The sequence below is a fragment of the Penicillium digitatum genome, chromosome 4, assembly GCF_016767815.1.
Source record: "Penicillium digitatum chromosome 4, complete sequence".
NCBI lineage: Eukaryota > Fungi > Ascomycota > Eurotiomycetes > Eurotiales > Aspergillaceae > Penicillium > Penicillium digitatum.
Window position 1 is genome coordinate 2,486,134 of NC_089387.1, and position 15,726 is coordinate 2,501,859.

General features: G+C 46.2%; 6 protein-coding genes across 6 annotated transcripts; all 6 read left to right on the forward strand.

Moving 5' to 3' along the window:
• Window positions 1–443: 443 nt before the first annotated feature.
• Window positions 444–3,096, forward strand: Pdw03_0825 (Zinc finger BED domain-containing protein RICESLEEPER; the record flags this gene model as incomplete). Its single annotated transcript, XM_014675193.2, has 6 exons — window positions 444–497; window positions 553–749; window positions 810–1,247; window positions 1,456–1,702; window positions 1,757–2,507; window positions 2,558–3,096. 6 exons carry the CDS (start codon window positions 444–446, stop codon window positions 3,094–3,096), a joined length of 2,226 nt encoding a protein of 741 aa, XP_014530679.2.
• Window positions 3,097–3,869: 773 nt separating this feature from the next.
• On the forward strand, window positions 3,870–6,683 carry Pdw03_0826 (uncharacterized protein; the record flags this gene model as incomplete). Its single annotated transcript, XM_066099724.1, has 9 exons — window positions 3,870–3,908; window positions 3,964–4,057; window positions 4,418–4,879; window positions 4,968–5,162; window positions 6,010–6,051; window positions 6,120–6,206; window positions 6,420–6,439; window positions 6,497–6,534; window positions 6,674–6,683. The coding sequence occupies 9 exons, from the start codon at window positions 3,870–3,872 to the stop codon at window positions 6,681–6,683; spliced, it is 987 nt and encodes a 328-aa protein (XP_065957451.1).
• Window positions 6,684–9,335: 2,652 nt separating this feature from the next.
• Window positions 9,336–9,755, forward strand: Pdw03_0827 (Ankyrin repeat-containing domain; the record flags this gene model as incomplete). The annotated part of the gene is made up of 2 exons (XM_014675196.2): window positions 9,336–9,356; window positions 9,405–9,755. The coding sequence occupies 2 exons, from the start codon at window positions 9,336–9,338 to the stop codon at window positions 9,753–9,755; spliced, it is 372 nt and encodes a 123-aa protein (XP_014530682.2).
• Window positions 9,756–10,270: 515 nt separating this feature from the next.
• Pdw03_0828 (Cyclin-like F-box) lies at window positions 10,271–10,730 on the forward strand (the record flags this gene model as incomplete). The annotated part of the gene is made up of 2 exons (XM_066099725.1): window positions 10,271–10,292; window positions 10,345–10,730. 2 exons carry the CDS (start codon window positions 10,271–10,273, stop codon window positions 10,728–10,730), a joined length of 408 nt encoding a protein of 135 aa, XP_065957452.1.
• A 1,786-nt stretch (window positions 10,731–12,516) lies between these two features.
• Pdw03_0829 (Zinc finger, BED-type predicted) lies at window positions 12,517–13,692 on the forward strand (the record flags this gene model as incomplete). The annotated part of the gene is made up of 4 exons (XM_066099726.1): window positions 12,517–12,834; window positions 12,888–13,113; window positions 13,378–13,589; window positions 13,687–13,692. The coding sequence occupies 4 exons, from the start codon at window positions 12,517–12,519 to the stop codon at window positions 13,690–13,692; spliced, it is 762 nt and encodes a 253-aa protein (XP_065957453.1).
• A 569-nt stretch (window positions 13,693–14,261) lies between these two features.
• Window positions 14,262–14,932, forward strand: Pdw03_0830 (HAT dimerization; the record flags this gene model as incomplete). Its single annotated transcript, XM_066099727.1, has 3 exons — window positions 14,262–14,328; window positions 14,379–14,389; window positions 14,645–14,932. The coding sequence occupies 3 exons, from the start codon at window positions 14,262–14,264 to the stop codon at window positions 14,930–14,932; spliced, it is 366 nt and encodes a 121-aa protein (XP_065957454.1).
• Between the last annotated feature and the right edge of the window lie 794 nt (window positions 14,933–15,726).

The window sequence follows — 15,726 nt, forward strand, 5'->3', positions numbered from 1 at the left end:
GCTCAAGATATCCCTACGTATCGCGCAGGCTTCATTTATAACCGGACGATCTTGAAGGTAGTGAAATATCAACAATCCGATAGAGTCATCAACGGGGATGCGGTGAGACATTTTGCAACGTTTGCCGACGTTGAGACAGTAGAAGCCGCTGGTGGTTCAATTTGCGGGCTATCTACATGCTTGAGGACTTGTAAATTTACCATCTCAAATCCACCATCGATGGTTTCTCAATCTGGCCACGGAATGCATCAACCTCAACAATCAGGGCAAAGGAGCGAACAGATTAGTCAGGAGACCAAGATATATAATGTTCAATGCGATGACTGATTCCCGGGACGTATTGGTCACTTTACCATAAAAATCTAATACCAGTCTCGCTTGCTTTGCCTATGATTATATTTATTCTGGCGGCTCTCCTTCCAGTATTACATCCCTTCAGCGCGATGTGTTCAATTGGCGCCTCAGATTCGTCGTCGGTCACAAGATCGCGGTCTTCGGTATGTCATCACCTGGAGTCGGTCAACCGATGCTAATCTAATTTACGACTTCAAGCCATTCACTGGCCCCTCAAGGATCGTAACTATGGAAGCCCGGCCCAGAAGTCCCTCGGCAAAACTCACGCGGTTTGCACCCGCCCGCCGAAATTGGGTGCTTTACGAGACCGCCCGGGAGAATGAATTTTTATCGTGGTGGCTGGACACCGACTATGGACGACAGCTGACCAAAGGAGGAAAATCCAAAGTAAAGTGGTCAGCGGAGTCGCGTTCCTCGGAGGTGTGGGAGCATTTTGACCAAGTGGCAGAGCTCAGGTCCGGTAGACCGAAAGTTATTTGTCGTTCTTGCCTCGCGACGCTTGATCACCCACATCACAAATCTCATGGGACAAGCGCGATGGGCAAGCACTTGAAATCCAACTCATGTCGCAGAGGCAAGGAGAAGGCCCCTAGTTCTGCTGTCACCCCAGGCCCAATCCAGGCCCGAGCAGAGTTTTCACCAAAGAGGAGCAGATTCACAAAAGCACAGCTCGAAGAACAGCTTCTGCGGACAATTATGTCCGCAAGCCTTTCTTTTGGGCTTACGGAAGAACCCACATTCCGAGAATTGTTGGACCTAGTCTATGCCGGACCTCAAGTTCAGGAAATTCCATCGTCAAAGCAACTCCTCCAGCATATTCACGACACGGCAACCACCTACCAAGAGTCACAGCTGCAGGATCTGCCCGGAGATTCCAAAGTATCGATTGCTTTGTGCTGTTGGAAAAGTCCGCTCGGGCAGGAGTTCATGGCTATTTATTGCATATTACTTTGACAAAAAGTGGTCCTACCGAGAGGTGCTGCTTGGATTCGAACTACTTTACAGGCCCGAGACAGGGAATGACGCTAGTGATCAAATACTTGGACTGATCGAAGAAAAAGGGTTGCTTCGTCGGATATTCAGCGTGACAATCGACTATAGGGTCGATGAGAAACTGGTGCAGTCATTACAAGAGAAGCTCACTTCTTCTGGTGGTATCAGCTCTTGTCAATGCTTTGCTGGGGTTCCTGGAACAGTGCAGGCCATTCAGCTCTGTCTTGGACATTTTATCGAAAACATCACCAATGCCCCAAAAGGGGAAACGGTTGAGGATGAGCGCGCAATATCGCGTGGTTTTTACTCAATCGAAACAACATATGAGGCAGGAATAGCGAGGATTTTGGAAAAGGTAAACGCCCCTCCATCATCACGGCGAGAAGGCATCTGACCCTAGCATTTGCAGATTCGATCGTTTGCAAACTTTGTCAACAAGAGCCCCCAAAGGCGCGATGAATTTCTGTGTCTCCAGCCCGCGGGGATGGAACTCCTGCCGTTAGACGATGCGAACAACCGCTGGAATTCGGCGTTGTTGATGTTGAAGCGAGCGGGGAGACTACAAAGATATATCGATCAATGCTGTCGCAAGAGCGGCGATCTAAAATTGAGAGTATGGAATACAGAGTGGCGCAAGGTTGAATATCTTGTCCAGCTGACAACGCCATTCGTTCATTTTACTATGGCCCTCCTGGCCTCAAAAGATGCTACAGTCCAAAAAGCCTATTTTTTGTTCAAGACACTTATGGTGCACATCGACAAGTCAATCCAAGTACTAGGCGGAAAATCAGCTCCGTGGAAACAGAAACTACGTCGGGCGTTGCTTAACATGAAGATGGAACTAGGAGAGCTCTACGAAAAGACATTCCAACGCTTCGGGATTATGTATGGAACTGGGACTTTGATTGCGCCCCAATACAAGGTTTCCGCTCTCGATGGTGCCACGTCATCATGCCTGGGCCACCCCGAGCGCTACATTGAATATCTAAAGATCTTTCATTTACAGTACCGACCGCAAATGCCTACGAGCTTGTCTTGCGTAAATGGAATGTCTCGTTCTCCGCATTTGTTGGAACACGACCGGATTCTGCACCCATTGACTGGTCTGGTGGCCAGTTCAACGAATCAGAAAGATGAAGTTGGTCAATATCTTCGAGAAGGTATGAATAACTGCTTGGCATATCTCTTGTTGACTACTGACACACCGTAGGGGCTGTGAATATTTCGCCACGCGCTTACTGGAAAGATCATCAACACGAATGGCCTGTTCTCGCTCGACTGGCTCGCGATCTACTCTCCATTCCGACTACGGGTGCTGGCTCGGAACGACTATTTGCCATGGCAGGGAAGATCCATCATGTCCATGGAGGACATTTGGATGAGTCGACCATGCGTGACCTCGTGATGTACACGTACTCGGAGGAGTCGAAATCAGACAAGCAATTGATCAATATGGTGGATCGTAACACGGTAGGCGATGAAGAATGGGAGGAGTTTGGAGTAAGGGCAGAAAGGCCTGAACCGATAAGCGATGATGAACGGAGTTCGACCGAGGCTGGTTATGATGGACACCCCAAAAACGACAAAAACAGCCAGGCAGCCACAGAGGTCCTTGAAAGTCCATCTGCGGATGACTTGGGACGGGATATGACGGACGAGAGCGAGGAGGACTCATTCCTACCATCACCTGTCACGCAGATCCTCAATAGGATTTGGAGACGGTTTTCGGGTAGAATGACAATGGTCTAGCGGCGTGTCATCATTCTTCTCCAGTATGTGTCCGCTAGAATCCACAAACCTGCCTAGCCTGCAAAATTAGTGTCGTCCCTTATGGCCATATCAGCCCCTGGGAACACAAATCTTTGCCCATCGGATATACATTCTGCTCTACGATCCATATGGAAAATACATTGCTTTTTTCTCCGAGATGAAATGTAAAGATGTGAAGAATTTGCAGTTGATTGACTACCCGGAAAATGGACCAAAGGCGGTCTAGTGCTAACAATGAAGAACGATTTAAACACAGATCTGGTGAGCATCCGCAACGCAAGGGCACGATACTTCAAGGAATCAGCACGGAAACCGTCAGAGGGCGGGAGTACATGAGAAGGCCATAAATAGAAAGCCCATCAATTGAAGCTGTCGCTCAAGTAGCCCGATTAAACAGCAATTATTATCTTCTCTCGTCAGTCCAGGAAAGTCACAAATGGCATTGTTCAAATCAGCTTCAATTCCCGAAACCCCACAAGCCGATGCTTACTTAACCCAAATGTGCCGCTAAATATTTAACCGTCAGATCAACATCGTGCAACGGACTGCCCTCTAATTGGACTGATAATGAGGGGACAAGCCCTTCTCATCTCAGCTACAGGACACTGGCCAAGGCCAAGCATGAAAGGCAGCCGGAGACTACCGGGGTCGTCGATCACCGTCTCGGATAGGGCGCATTCCAAAATTTCATGTCCCCTGACAACTTAATTGTTTACGCCTTCTGTAAGAGATTGTAGAACACTTGAAATGGTATGAAAAAATACTCTGAATTTCTTCTAAATAATGACAAGGTCCGCGCCTTTTAAGCAATCTGTGCGGACAATGCTGACTAAACATCACATATAGTTTATCTGTCTCGGCATGACGCCATTGAGGCATTTGTTCATGTCTCAGGGTGGCACCACACATCTCGACAGGAAGGCCTTTTCCTGGAGGCTACGTATGTCGACTATATAGGTTTCTTTGTGCGGAAGAACATATATTTGTAAGATCGAAATGCTACGGTGCCGTGAGAGATTGATCCCTTCGAGATCAATATATAGAGATGGTGGTTTGGTAGGTAAGTTTTGGAGCCTCGCAACAAGGCTTGCAATCTGGCCTTTTGTATCAACGAACTCTGGGGATTTGTCGACTTGCAGATTGAGCTTTTCGAGAGATTTGTTGCATTGATTCTGATCTTCGAAATGGCCCTACGAGTCGCCGTTTATTACCCTTGTGATTGGGAATAAGCGGTATAAGCTTCCAAAGGAATTTCTTTGCAAATGCCCACAGATTCAACTACAATCGTTTTGAGCTACAGAAATTGCATTGCCAGATGTCTACGAAGGTGCCGGCCATACTTTGGTGCATTTCTTCTATTCAGGGAACTATGAGACGATACTCTCGCCACCCGATGTTGACACATGCGGCATCGCAGGAGAGTACAGAAGAAGCATCCTGGTTTACCATGCATCCAGAAAGTGTGAGATTCCGGGTCTCGAAAGCCTTGCTAAACATTACATTGAGCACTTCGGTAAAGAACTAGCTCTGTATGACGTACTTCGCCTAACAAGGGATGTATTTTCAACCCTTCCTGAAGGCGAGACTTGGCTCCCGAATTACATCAAAAGTCATTTGCTGCGGCTGAAGCTTGAAAATCCAAACAACAACCTGGCAGAGCTTTATAGTACTCTTGGTCATGATCATCAGTTCGATAACACTGTGATGAAAATGGTGGTTGATATGCTATCGGTAAACCTTTCGGATAATGCATTGAGAGACGGTGAGAGCCCCGCAAAGCTATTCTCAAAGAATATTGATCCACGAACTCTGAAAAGCATTATGGGCTAATGGGAGATGTGCCGCCAAAGACCCTGCCGCCGGTGAGCCTGCCGCCGATGAGCCTGCCGCCGATGAGCCTGCCGCCGATGAGCCTGCCGCCGATGAGCCTGTCGCCGATGAGCCTGCCACCGAAGAGCCTGTCGCCGATGAGCCTGTCGCCGATGAGCCTGCCACCGAAGAGCCTGTCGAGGAATGGATTATTCCCGACGCATCTTCTGTGGAAGGTTGGCCTAATGCTCACTTACATCCACATGGGGTTCCAGCAACCGAAAATTTATCCAGTGCTTCGGAAGCTTTCATTGAAGCTCAGCCTATACAGAATTCTTATATTAAGATATCGGTTGCGGACTTAGCTTTGTATGCCGATTGGGGAAAATTCCGTGGCCAGATGAGAGCTAAAAAAAGAGACGAGCTTGCGAGAAGGGGTCTTCCAATTCCAAGCTGGGATGGCGTCGTTAAATTTGGTTTTTAGTTACGTTTGCGAACCAGCTCTACAATATTACAGTTCCATAACAGTGACTCAAGTATCATTACTAGAACAATTCTGCCAAAATAATGAAGTGATGTGATGAGGAAGTGGTGAGCTGAAACGGATTAGCGTATCTATGACTGGGTGATTCTGCCGGGCCGACGTTAAACCCGATATGAGTCAGCTCATCGCATGCCTCCACCATCCTACTCACCCTCAGCCCAAGGCTTGCGAGTTCCCAGCGATGGCGACTCACCGTCACCAGTCCTCCCTGGAGGGGGTTTTAGACTTCTCAATACCATTATTATTAACACGAAAGCAGCATGAGTTGGCAAAGAACCTGGTGATCACGCTTGTACGGCATTATGGCTCTGAGAAGACCGTTCGGAAGGGCTATCGGCCTGCGGCACTTATCCAGGCTACTCTCGAGCACGTTACATCGCCGGATACCTTTATGACTTTCTTCCTCACATACATCTATGAGGACCTGCGTTTCGACGAAGGACAGGCCGTTGATTCTGATATTGCCCTCGCCTTGGCATTCTTCGAGGGATTTTCTTCATGGGAACCGGAACAAATAAACAAGCTTCACGGAGGCTTAGAAAAGTTTGCTGAGTATATCGTTGAAAATTTTCTCCTCCCCCGTTCGTTGATTCCTTACATATACATATTGCTTGATCTCCAGTGAGTATATGCTAATTCACAATTGCAGTTAGAGCATCATCAGTCAAAACACCACAACCAACGCCCACGTCGTTATCTTCGCTGCAGAGCTCAACACCGACCGGCACGAGACAGCGTGTATCTGTTTTACGACAGAAATGTCTTATGCGCGACCGCCACCGCTGTGTAGTGTCTCGGAAATTCGATAGAGCAGCAGCCAGAAAGCGTTTCGAGGAGAATGCGGAATCTTGTGCTGATGATGACGGGAACCCATTGAAGGATGAGTCCAGTGATCAATTTCAATACTTGGAGGTTGCCCACATTCTCCCTCATTGTTTGACGACGGTAGCTTCTGGTGAAACCGATTTGGTATGTCCGATTATTGGGATTGATACAGTATTTTGACGGTGCTAACGTTGTGCCTAGAGCGATTCAAAGAAAAATGCTCTCCGGATCTTGGACATGTTTGATCCTGGAATAATCCATCTTATCGATGGACCAAAAATCGACAGTCCTATGAACGCCCTCACTCTAACGCTGGACTACCACCGGCTATTTGGCGAATTCAAGATCTATTTCGAACCCACTGGCACACGACACCAGTACAGGATAGATTCGACAGAACGCAGTCCTTTCTTACGTGACCCCTTGTTTCCCGTCACACGATCGCTTACCCTAAGTCCTCATCGCACGGTTGATCCGCCATCCCCCCGGCTTTTTGATGTCCACCGCGCCATCGCACTTATTATGAAACTTAGCGGCGCTGGCGAATATATTGAGCGGGTCCTTCGTGATATGGAGGAGCTAGATGTCAGAGAAGATGGATCGACACATTTGGGATATCTTACAGGCTTACGACTTGGCGGGTGGTTAGATACCCTATCAGTGCATTAGAGATTGGTACGATGACATTGACATGTCGAAGAATATATGCATTTTGTATCTCTGAATGTTGCAGAAGCTCATAATACAACATGATTCGCAATCATGCCCATAAATGAATTCGCTCTAGTTAGCCGGTGAGGTTAGTCCCGAACTCTGCTGCCACAGTAGGCTGTACCTCTACAGCTAGGCCAGAGTGCCGAAAATGCCCCTCCGCGCTCTTCTCCCTCGCACCAACAACGTCAACACACCATTCAAGGAAGTTGTCGAATTCTTGCGCTGGATTTTCTTCGTAGGATTGCCAATTACGCCGGATAAAGGCCTTCAGCTCAGCAAAATACTCCTCAATAGGATTCAAATCAGGAGAATATGGAGGCAAATACACTAGCTTTACGCCAGCTTCTGAGCAAATCTGTTTAATTCTGTCCGAGTGATGAAAGGATGCGTTGTCCGTCACTAGCACAGACTTCGGCTCGGGCCATTTCCCACAGTGCTGGAGGAGCTGCTCGATAAAATCCCCAAAGATGGATGCGTCAGTTGAACCCTGGAATACTCGAGACAAAACAATGCCGTCTTGCGCATACGCAGGCAGAATCTGATAACGCTGATCACGATGAAATTTCGACACTTGAACAGGTGCAGTACCAAGGGGGGACCAACCCGTTCGCTGGAAGCCTATCCTTTTATCACACCCAGATTCATCGACATAGACAAGGTGGTAAGACTTGAAGTCTGAGATAAAATGATGGTATTCGTCCCGAAGGTCAAGGTTGCGTTCTCGTGCCTTGACCCGGGCAGTCTTTTTTGACCAGCCTTTGGACTTAAGGGCGCGACTGACGCTCGATTTCGTTGCTTGAAGAGCGAATTCGTCCCACAAAAAAATCACCATCTCGTCCAAATACAAGGCAGGCTTTTCAATCAGATGGTCGCACAAGGCCTCGAGCATGACTGAAGTGATACTACGGGGTCGTCCGCCCTTATTTGGAGGTGCCTTGACGCTGCCAAACATTCTTATATTAGAAGAGATTCTCGAGATGGTGCTCTTGTTGCAACCAGCGGCCTGTGCCATCTTAGTTATAGATAGTTCGCCACTGTGGATCATGTCATAGATAAGCTCATGCTTAGAAGGGGCTAGATTTGGAGCCATCTTTGGTTGGACCACTCGTGATAGTTAGATTGTTAAGTGCGCGTCCCGAGGAAAGCTGATTCGGAGGAGGGGCGGCATGGAGGTGTTAATAGTATTAAAATTACAAGATAATACATGTTTCAGGTCACTATGTAACATACGTACGAAAGAATACACACGTGAATACCGGAAGAGCTCCAAATATAGACTAGTGTGTCTTGGCATAAGAGCAGGAAAATCAATCGAAGAGTGTAGTGGTTGCACCTGTTTCGGGACGTACTGTACGGTGCTTGAAAATGCAGCTTAGATTCGATTCATCCGTCAGGGAGATGGGACAGACTCCGAAGTAGGACGACACTCGCCTACTTGGAGGCTAGGGTGGACTGGTCGGTCGTTGATGTAAGCAGAATAGTTGATATTTACTTATGGGTCTACTTAATGTATATACCTTTGACACAACCACGGCTTTGAACACAGAATATCCCTGATCAGTAGAGTAGAACACCCTTGATTATATGTAATGTCCGTGATGCAGGGGTTGATTACTGGCACCAGCGGGCGGGAGTATTCTTATCGCTCGCTCTTATTTGGCGATAACGAATGCATCTTGCGCTAAGAGACGTGAGCTGTTTGCCACCAACCGACCCGCCTTTGCCAAGGATAGGTAGTCTACCACCGGGGTGCCTTGGTTCCCCGTTAAAATATTGTGTAATCTCAGTGCGCCTTCGAGGCTGACATACAGTACGAGTATTGCTCTCAACAGACGCGAGGGCGGTCTATCCTTTTTTCTGAAAGCAAACGGCCTAATGCCCGAAGATTTTTCCAAAACTGAACGTCCCGGACCCCAGGTCTCGCGGGACCATACTACTGCAGCCCATTTTGTAGGATTTTGCCATTTGCTCAAGTGGAAGTCAAATATCGTTTATGTTTTACAGTTGAACAGCGCTCCTTGTCAACTGTAACCGTTTCGACCGCGACCTTGGCTGTGTATGCACGATTACCTGTTGCCCCACATGAACCGTGGGCCCTGTTAGGTTGGCCTGTTTAGGCCAATGGTTGCGTGGTTGAACGTTTTATTATTTTGAGTTTGACAACGGTTATCCCCAATTTATCGTCTTATTCCACACACTACAATACCGGTGAGGACACCATGGCTACACTGTGGTCACTGCGTCTTGATGCCGCTCATGCCGAACATTTGAGAAGCCAGTTGGGACGCCAGGCAGCACCAAACAAGTGACAAACTCTTCGAAACAAATGCCACTGGGCGAGATAAAGGTTAGATTTCACTTGGTCCGTATTTGATCGGTTCTAACCAAATAACAGACAACCTCGATGGGTGCGGCCTGTTCCCTAACCAGTGATTTAACCCAAATCCTGCAAAAGAAACCCGCTTTAGCATCCTTCGCTGTTGACCTCCTGGACCTCTATTTGTGCCTGTGGGAGTGTTACATGATCAAGTCCGCCGGCAAAATACGCTTGGAAGAGGAACGTCGTTTCCTACAAGACTCCAACCAATGGCTGGTGGGAGAGAATGAGAAGCTCCAAGAATGCTGTAATAACCAGGAGCTGCTGCTGTGGGATCGTCGTCAGGCCTTCGACTCTATACATCAGGGTATTATCGGAACATTGCAGAATAGTGATAGACGCTATTGTCATATTAATGAGGTGCAGTGAGTTTTTGCTCGAGCGAAATGAGACTGGCACGCTTGACCTGGCTATGGCTGGCATTGTATTGGTAGGCAGAGTGATATAAACAGGCCTCGTGGTTCTTGCGTTGAACAGGAAAGGCAGGCAATGAACGGGTCGGAAAGGATAGTTCAACGGGGTGGAATATGGGTGGGGCGTTCCATAGGCAGCCTACTACCAATGAATGTACCTTTCAACGGAAGAACACAAATGATTCACCGTCTGCATCTGCGTGAATCAAGAACAACCAATCACTGGCACACGATGACTTTTGTTGAATATGGCCAAATATCTGGGTTTTGTTTGGTTTTTTTCTGTGTTTATGTACAAACACCCTGCCCCCCCCCCAGTACTATAGCTCTGCGCTAAGGACTTGCTGCCAGTCATTCTGGCCTATACATATAAATCCCTAATGAAACCACAGAGCTTTTCTCACTCTCCAAGCCTACCTTTTTTTCGCAAACCGCCTTTTGTCGTGCAATCTCTCGTGCTGCACAGAAAGAATGGGGCAACTTGATCAACTTGGTTGGTTGAAACATCTTCGATGACTAGTGTTGGCGCTGACAAAACCCTTCAGACTTCGATTTTGATCTAGACCTTGGGTCAATCTGGAGAGAATCGCCGAATATACCGACACTACCACCTTGTCTCGCAGCCAATTGCAGCACTCTCAGTTCAATCCAACCTATTAGCATACCACAGTATGTAAAGAATAAGGCCGAGAGGCCTCGCGTTATCGACTGCATTTCATACCCTAACCATGAGAGCGAGCGCGCCTTTAGCTGGACTGGGCCAGATCCGTTATCCCCAGACACCTACGCCGATGATATTTTACTCTACGTGTCGGCATTCTTTCTTTTTGAACGCGTGCACTGGATAGAAATCCGGCTCAGCAAGCTCAGCCCGGGAACCGAAGAGGTTGTGGAAGAGTATCCATTCTTCCACGGGTTGAATCTATGTTAGGAAATTTACGCAGAGCGCGTGGTCAGATACGTAATATCATCTCGCGGAGTGGCTACAGTAGAATTCGAAATCAGTTTTAACTCTAAACTCTTACTTTTTATGTCCCGGACCCTAAGTAGAGACACGCTAATCTAATTTTAGCTCTTCCCCTGTTAATCCATGTAGGGCTGTATTGTATTCACTGGTAACCATAATGAGTCATTGTTATAGTACCGTAATTTTATGTAGAAACCGATAGAATCCATCGTGCAAACAGATCAAACAAAAGAGAATCCTAACAATCTGGTATGTCAGGGTGCGGGCTGGCAGGACGGTATGATAGGAGATGACTGGCAGGGACAGGTCGTAACAGATCAGATTCACATTGACAGGCAGGTACAGGCAGGGGCAGGCTAAAATACAAGACGTAGCTCGAAGAGCTACAACAGGATCTAGAACTGAAGTTCAAGATAAACAGGTCGGAGATCACGTGCCGTGATCTTCCTTTTACTAAGCATTACGGTTCACACCGTGACATGGTAAGATCTTCTTTTATTCTCTTATATCTTACTTAGGCTATTTGTTACGCGCAGCCTTCGCCCACACTCTTTTGTATCCAAAAGAAGGCTATAGTGACGCTTAGACTTCCGCACGACCCAGTTTGGGTCGAAGGTCTCGACCCAGAACCCAACCCAGTCTGGGTCTGGGTCGAAACCTCATAACCCAGACCCAACCCAGACCCAGTGACTGGGGCCCCAGAAAACCCAGTATAGCCCCAGTTCGACCCAGTTTCTGCATAAATTATGGCATAAATATTTAAATAACATACTGTCATTTTCCCCTGTTATGGTTTCTACATCGAAATGCTACACTCTCTACCAACAAGGCAAAGGAAATTTTAAGAAATAACCTCGTTCTCCAAAGTAATATATCTGGTTCAAGATTAATTACTTCTTCAAATGCTTTATTTCATAAGGAAAGGTGGTATGTGTTGGCTGCTGGTTTTCTCAGGCGTAGGATTGCATTCCATTTAAAATACAAAGTATACCCCAAGTTGCAGATATATATTCAACACACATCAACATAATATATATTTTCATCTACAGAGTAAAATAATTTTTGAATTCATTTATTTCTCTTCTTCTGTTTAATTCTAGAGCTTATATAACTATGGATAGATATCTAGTAAACTTTTATATTCAAAACTACTTACTACCTCTTAATCTACTTGGTATATGCGACTTGAAGGGAGGGTAGGAAGAAATATTTTGAGAAGGATTAATGGAACTGGGGTGGGAATTGGGGTTTGACTGGGGTTTTACTGGGTTTACTGGGTTCTTACTGGGTTCTTACTGGGTTAAATGGGTTATGACTGGGTCTTGACTGGGTCTTGACTGGGTTATCTCAGGGGTATTTCTTTAGACCCATATAATTTTAGTATAATAGACCAATCAACAAGAGTAGGATGATTTACTATATTTGATATATCAATATTCCTAGACACTTCTACAACTTTAGTGCATTTCTACCTTTGTACGTTAAAGAATTTCTCCCCTTACATCCATTTGTATATATTATATGTCATTCTCATGTTATGTCTCAAAGCCAACTTTCCGACTTTGCATCGTCGCTCTATGGTGGTGATCTTGACGATCTCTCATATATTTCAACTGGACAAGTCACACCATCCGCAAGTCAACACACAATCGACTCAAACTTCCGAAGACCAGATGATCCCCTCCCAATCCCCCCTTTATTGAAACGCGTTGGACCCGACCGTAGGAAAGGGTTTATTCTATACGATACAATGTCACATAACGATTTTGTGGACTGGTGGTTAGAGACTGACTACGGGAGGAAAAGCAAGCTTAAATGGGATTCGAACCGCCATACAGAGATCTGGAATAGCTACCATCAGGTAGCTCAGGGTATTGATGGCGCACCAAAGGTTATGTGCAAGCGCTGTGGGAAGATCCTAGAGCATCCTTATACACTAAGCCCGAACAGCACAGGCAAAGCGCAGTATCATGGCACATCAACCATCCAGAAACATCGGAAAACGGCTGGTTGTTTACGGTCGGAAAAGGGGAAGAAAGCGGAGATTACAAACTTCCTACAACGAGAGGTATATTTTCTATCATAAAATCAAGTAACTATACTAATTTATTATTATTCTAGGGAGAAGTTTCAGCAAGCATACCCTTCTTACAAGAAGATTGGGAGGAGGATCTCCTCCAATTTCTTACTCTCAACCGGCTCCCATTCCATCTGATCGAGCATCCATCATTCAAACGCATCATCAATAAAGCTCGTTCCGCCCCATCCCCTCCAGTGATCCCATCTGCCGATACCATCCGTCGCCGATTGGGCAGTCTAGTCAAAGACCGGCAGCAGCGTATCCTTCGTACGCTGCCTTCTGGCTCAAAGATATCCATTGCGCTTGACTGCTGGACATCTCCATTCTCGCAGGCATTTATGGCTATTACTGGCTATTTCATTGACAGTGATTGGGTATATCGTGAGGTACTACTTGGGTTTAAGCCGCTTCATGGTACACATACCGGCTCTTACCTGCGTAGTGTTCTTATAGAAACCCTAGTGGAGCACAACATTGAAGATAAAGTATTCGGGTTGACAACAGATAATGCATCAAACAACAAGACATTAGCTACTGCTCTCCAACAGGCTTTGTCAGATGATACTATTATCACCCGAATACCATGTCTTGCCCACGTTATCCAGCTCAGCCTCAATCAGCTTCTTGCTCGGATCAAGGCAGTTCCATTAAATGAATCAGCCGAGACAAGGTGGACAGAGAAGCAGTCAAGGCTAGCCCAAGAAAATGCGAAGCAAAGTCAGATCTCCTCCACACTGAACAAAGTCCGTTATCTTGCGATTTACGTCAATGCAAGTCCCCAGCGCAGAGAGACCTTTTACAATCTTCAGACAACTAATATCAAGATCGTTCCAATCCAAGATGTAAAGACACGATGGAATTCTACGTTCCTCATGCTTCGCCGGGCAAAGAGGCTACGTGCTATCTTCTCTTTATTCTGTACAGAGTATGATTGTGAGGAGATGCTACTCAGCGAGCAAGAGTGGCGTCAGATCGACTATCTTCTTTGTATCACCGAGCCCTTCTTTGATTATACAACACAGCTATCAAAGACTCGAGATGTCACTGCCCACTATGTGTTTAAGATCTACAACAAACTGTTTGATCATCTTGAGCGATCACAGGCACAGCTACGCCGAAAGCGTGTCCCATGGAAAAAACAGATGCTAGAGGCCCTTGAAGCTGGTCGGTCTAAGCTTGATGAGTATTACTCCCAAGCTGATGATCTTCGAGGGAATATCTATGCAATCAGTACAATGCTTGCACCGGTGAACAAATTCAAATTCTTCCTCTCCAGTGATTGGGATCAGAAATGGCGAGATACCTATCGACTTGCTTTTGAACAAGCCCTTGTTCCATATCAAGCACAAGTTAGAATAAGCAGTGATCTACAAAGCTCTCTAACGATAGCCCATCCAAGCTCAAGGCTAGAGGAGATGCTTGATGGAAGGGATATACAACCACGAGCCATTACTGATGAAATCAGTCAATATCTTGACAGCGGTAAGTAAATACAAAGAGTATGTGTGATAATAATACTAATATATATATAGATACTGTTTCTGTTAGGCCGCTTACTTTCTGGAAAGAGCACCAGGCTCGCTTTCCGGCCATTGCTGCCCTTGCGCGAGATACACTCTCATTTCCAGCAACTGGCGCAGGAGTTGAACGCCTCTTTAATACCGCTCGAGATATTTGTCACTATCGTCGTGGTAGAATGAAGAGTGAGACTGTCGAGGCATTAATGATGTTTCTTTGTACAACGAAATTTGATATGGAGGAGCAGGAAGCAACACTTCTTGAGAAATTTTTCTCCCAGGATGAGCTTGAGGCGGCAAAAGAGGAGAGGGAAGAGAAGCTCAGTGAGATTGAGGTTGATCCAATTAGTGATACAGAGGAGCAGGAGGATGAACTGGAAGATAAACCAGGGGATGCAATTGAGGTTGTAATTGAGGATAGACCAGAGGATATACCGGAGGAGAGGCCCTTACCTACAAGTGAATATGGTCGTCCTTGCTCGCCATCATTACCACCAACCTGTACACAGACACGAGCATCAGGGAGAAAACGTAAAAGCAGGGAAGATGATTTATTTGAATACCATTAGCTTGCTTGACAAAGAATCCTCAATTATACGCATCTCTTTTACCCTTTTTACAAATAAAATTAGATATAATCAAGTAAAGCAAATACTCAAAATTACCGCGAATAAATGCATAAGTTATACATTTAGAATCCTTAGCATGTTTGTTTAGTTTGTAACCCAGTTTGGGGCCCCAGACCCAGTACTGGGTCGTGCGGAAGACTAGATTGAATTGTGGATCAATAGCTTCCAAGGCCTGAATTGTTATTTCCCAATGACTAAGATAACATTAGAGTCTCCCTGAGATTTTATATTCAACCATTATCTACCTTTCCCGTTTATGATAACTTCGTCTTGATATAAATCATTGATTACACAATCAGGATGAACCTGAAGGTACCCCCACCATACTGTGCGTACATCAGCAATGGAAACGCCCCAGTCTCCGTTTATTAGAGATAGGAAGAATGGTGAAAGCTGTGCATACGGATTAGGTTGTGCTTTATTCAGGCCCATTATGCGGAGCTAGCATAATAGTTATTCGTCGGATAACGAGTGGGGAGGTTACAAGTCCATCCAGCCTAGAAGGTCACTTCCACGCTGGCCCGCATCCTTTATAGTATAGAAGGCTGTCAATGATTGGCGCCCTAGATGGTGGACCCAGGGTAATTCACAATCGCTCATATTCCATGGCCTCGTTATTTCTGTTCTACTACACGAGGGAAAATGGTCATGTGAATCTGATTGTGGGGGCTGGCGATTGATGTTTGAATTACATAGAATACCCCGCGTGCATTGAATCGCCGACCCTAATTGGC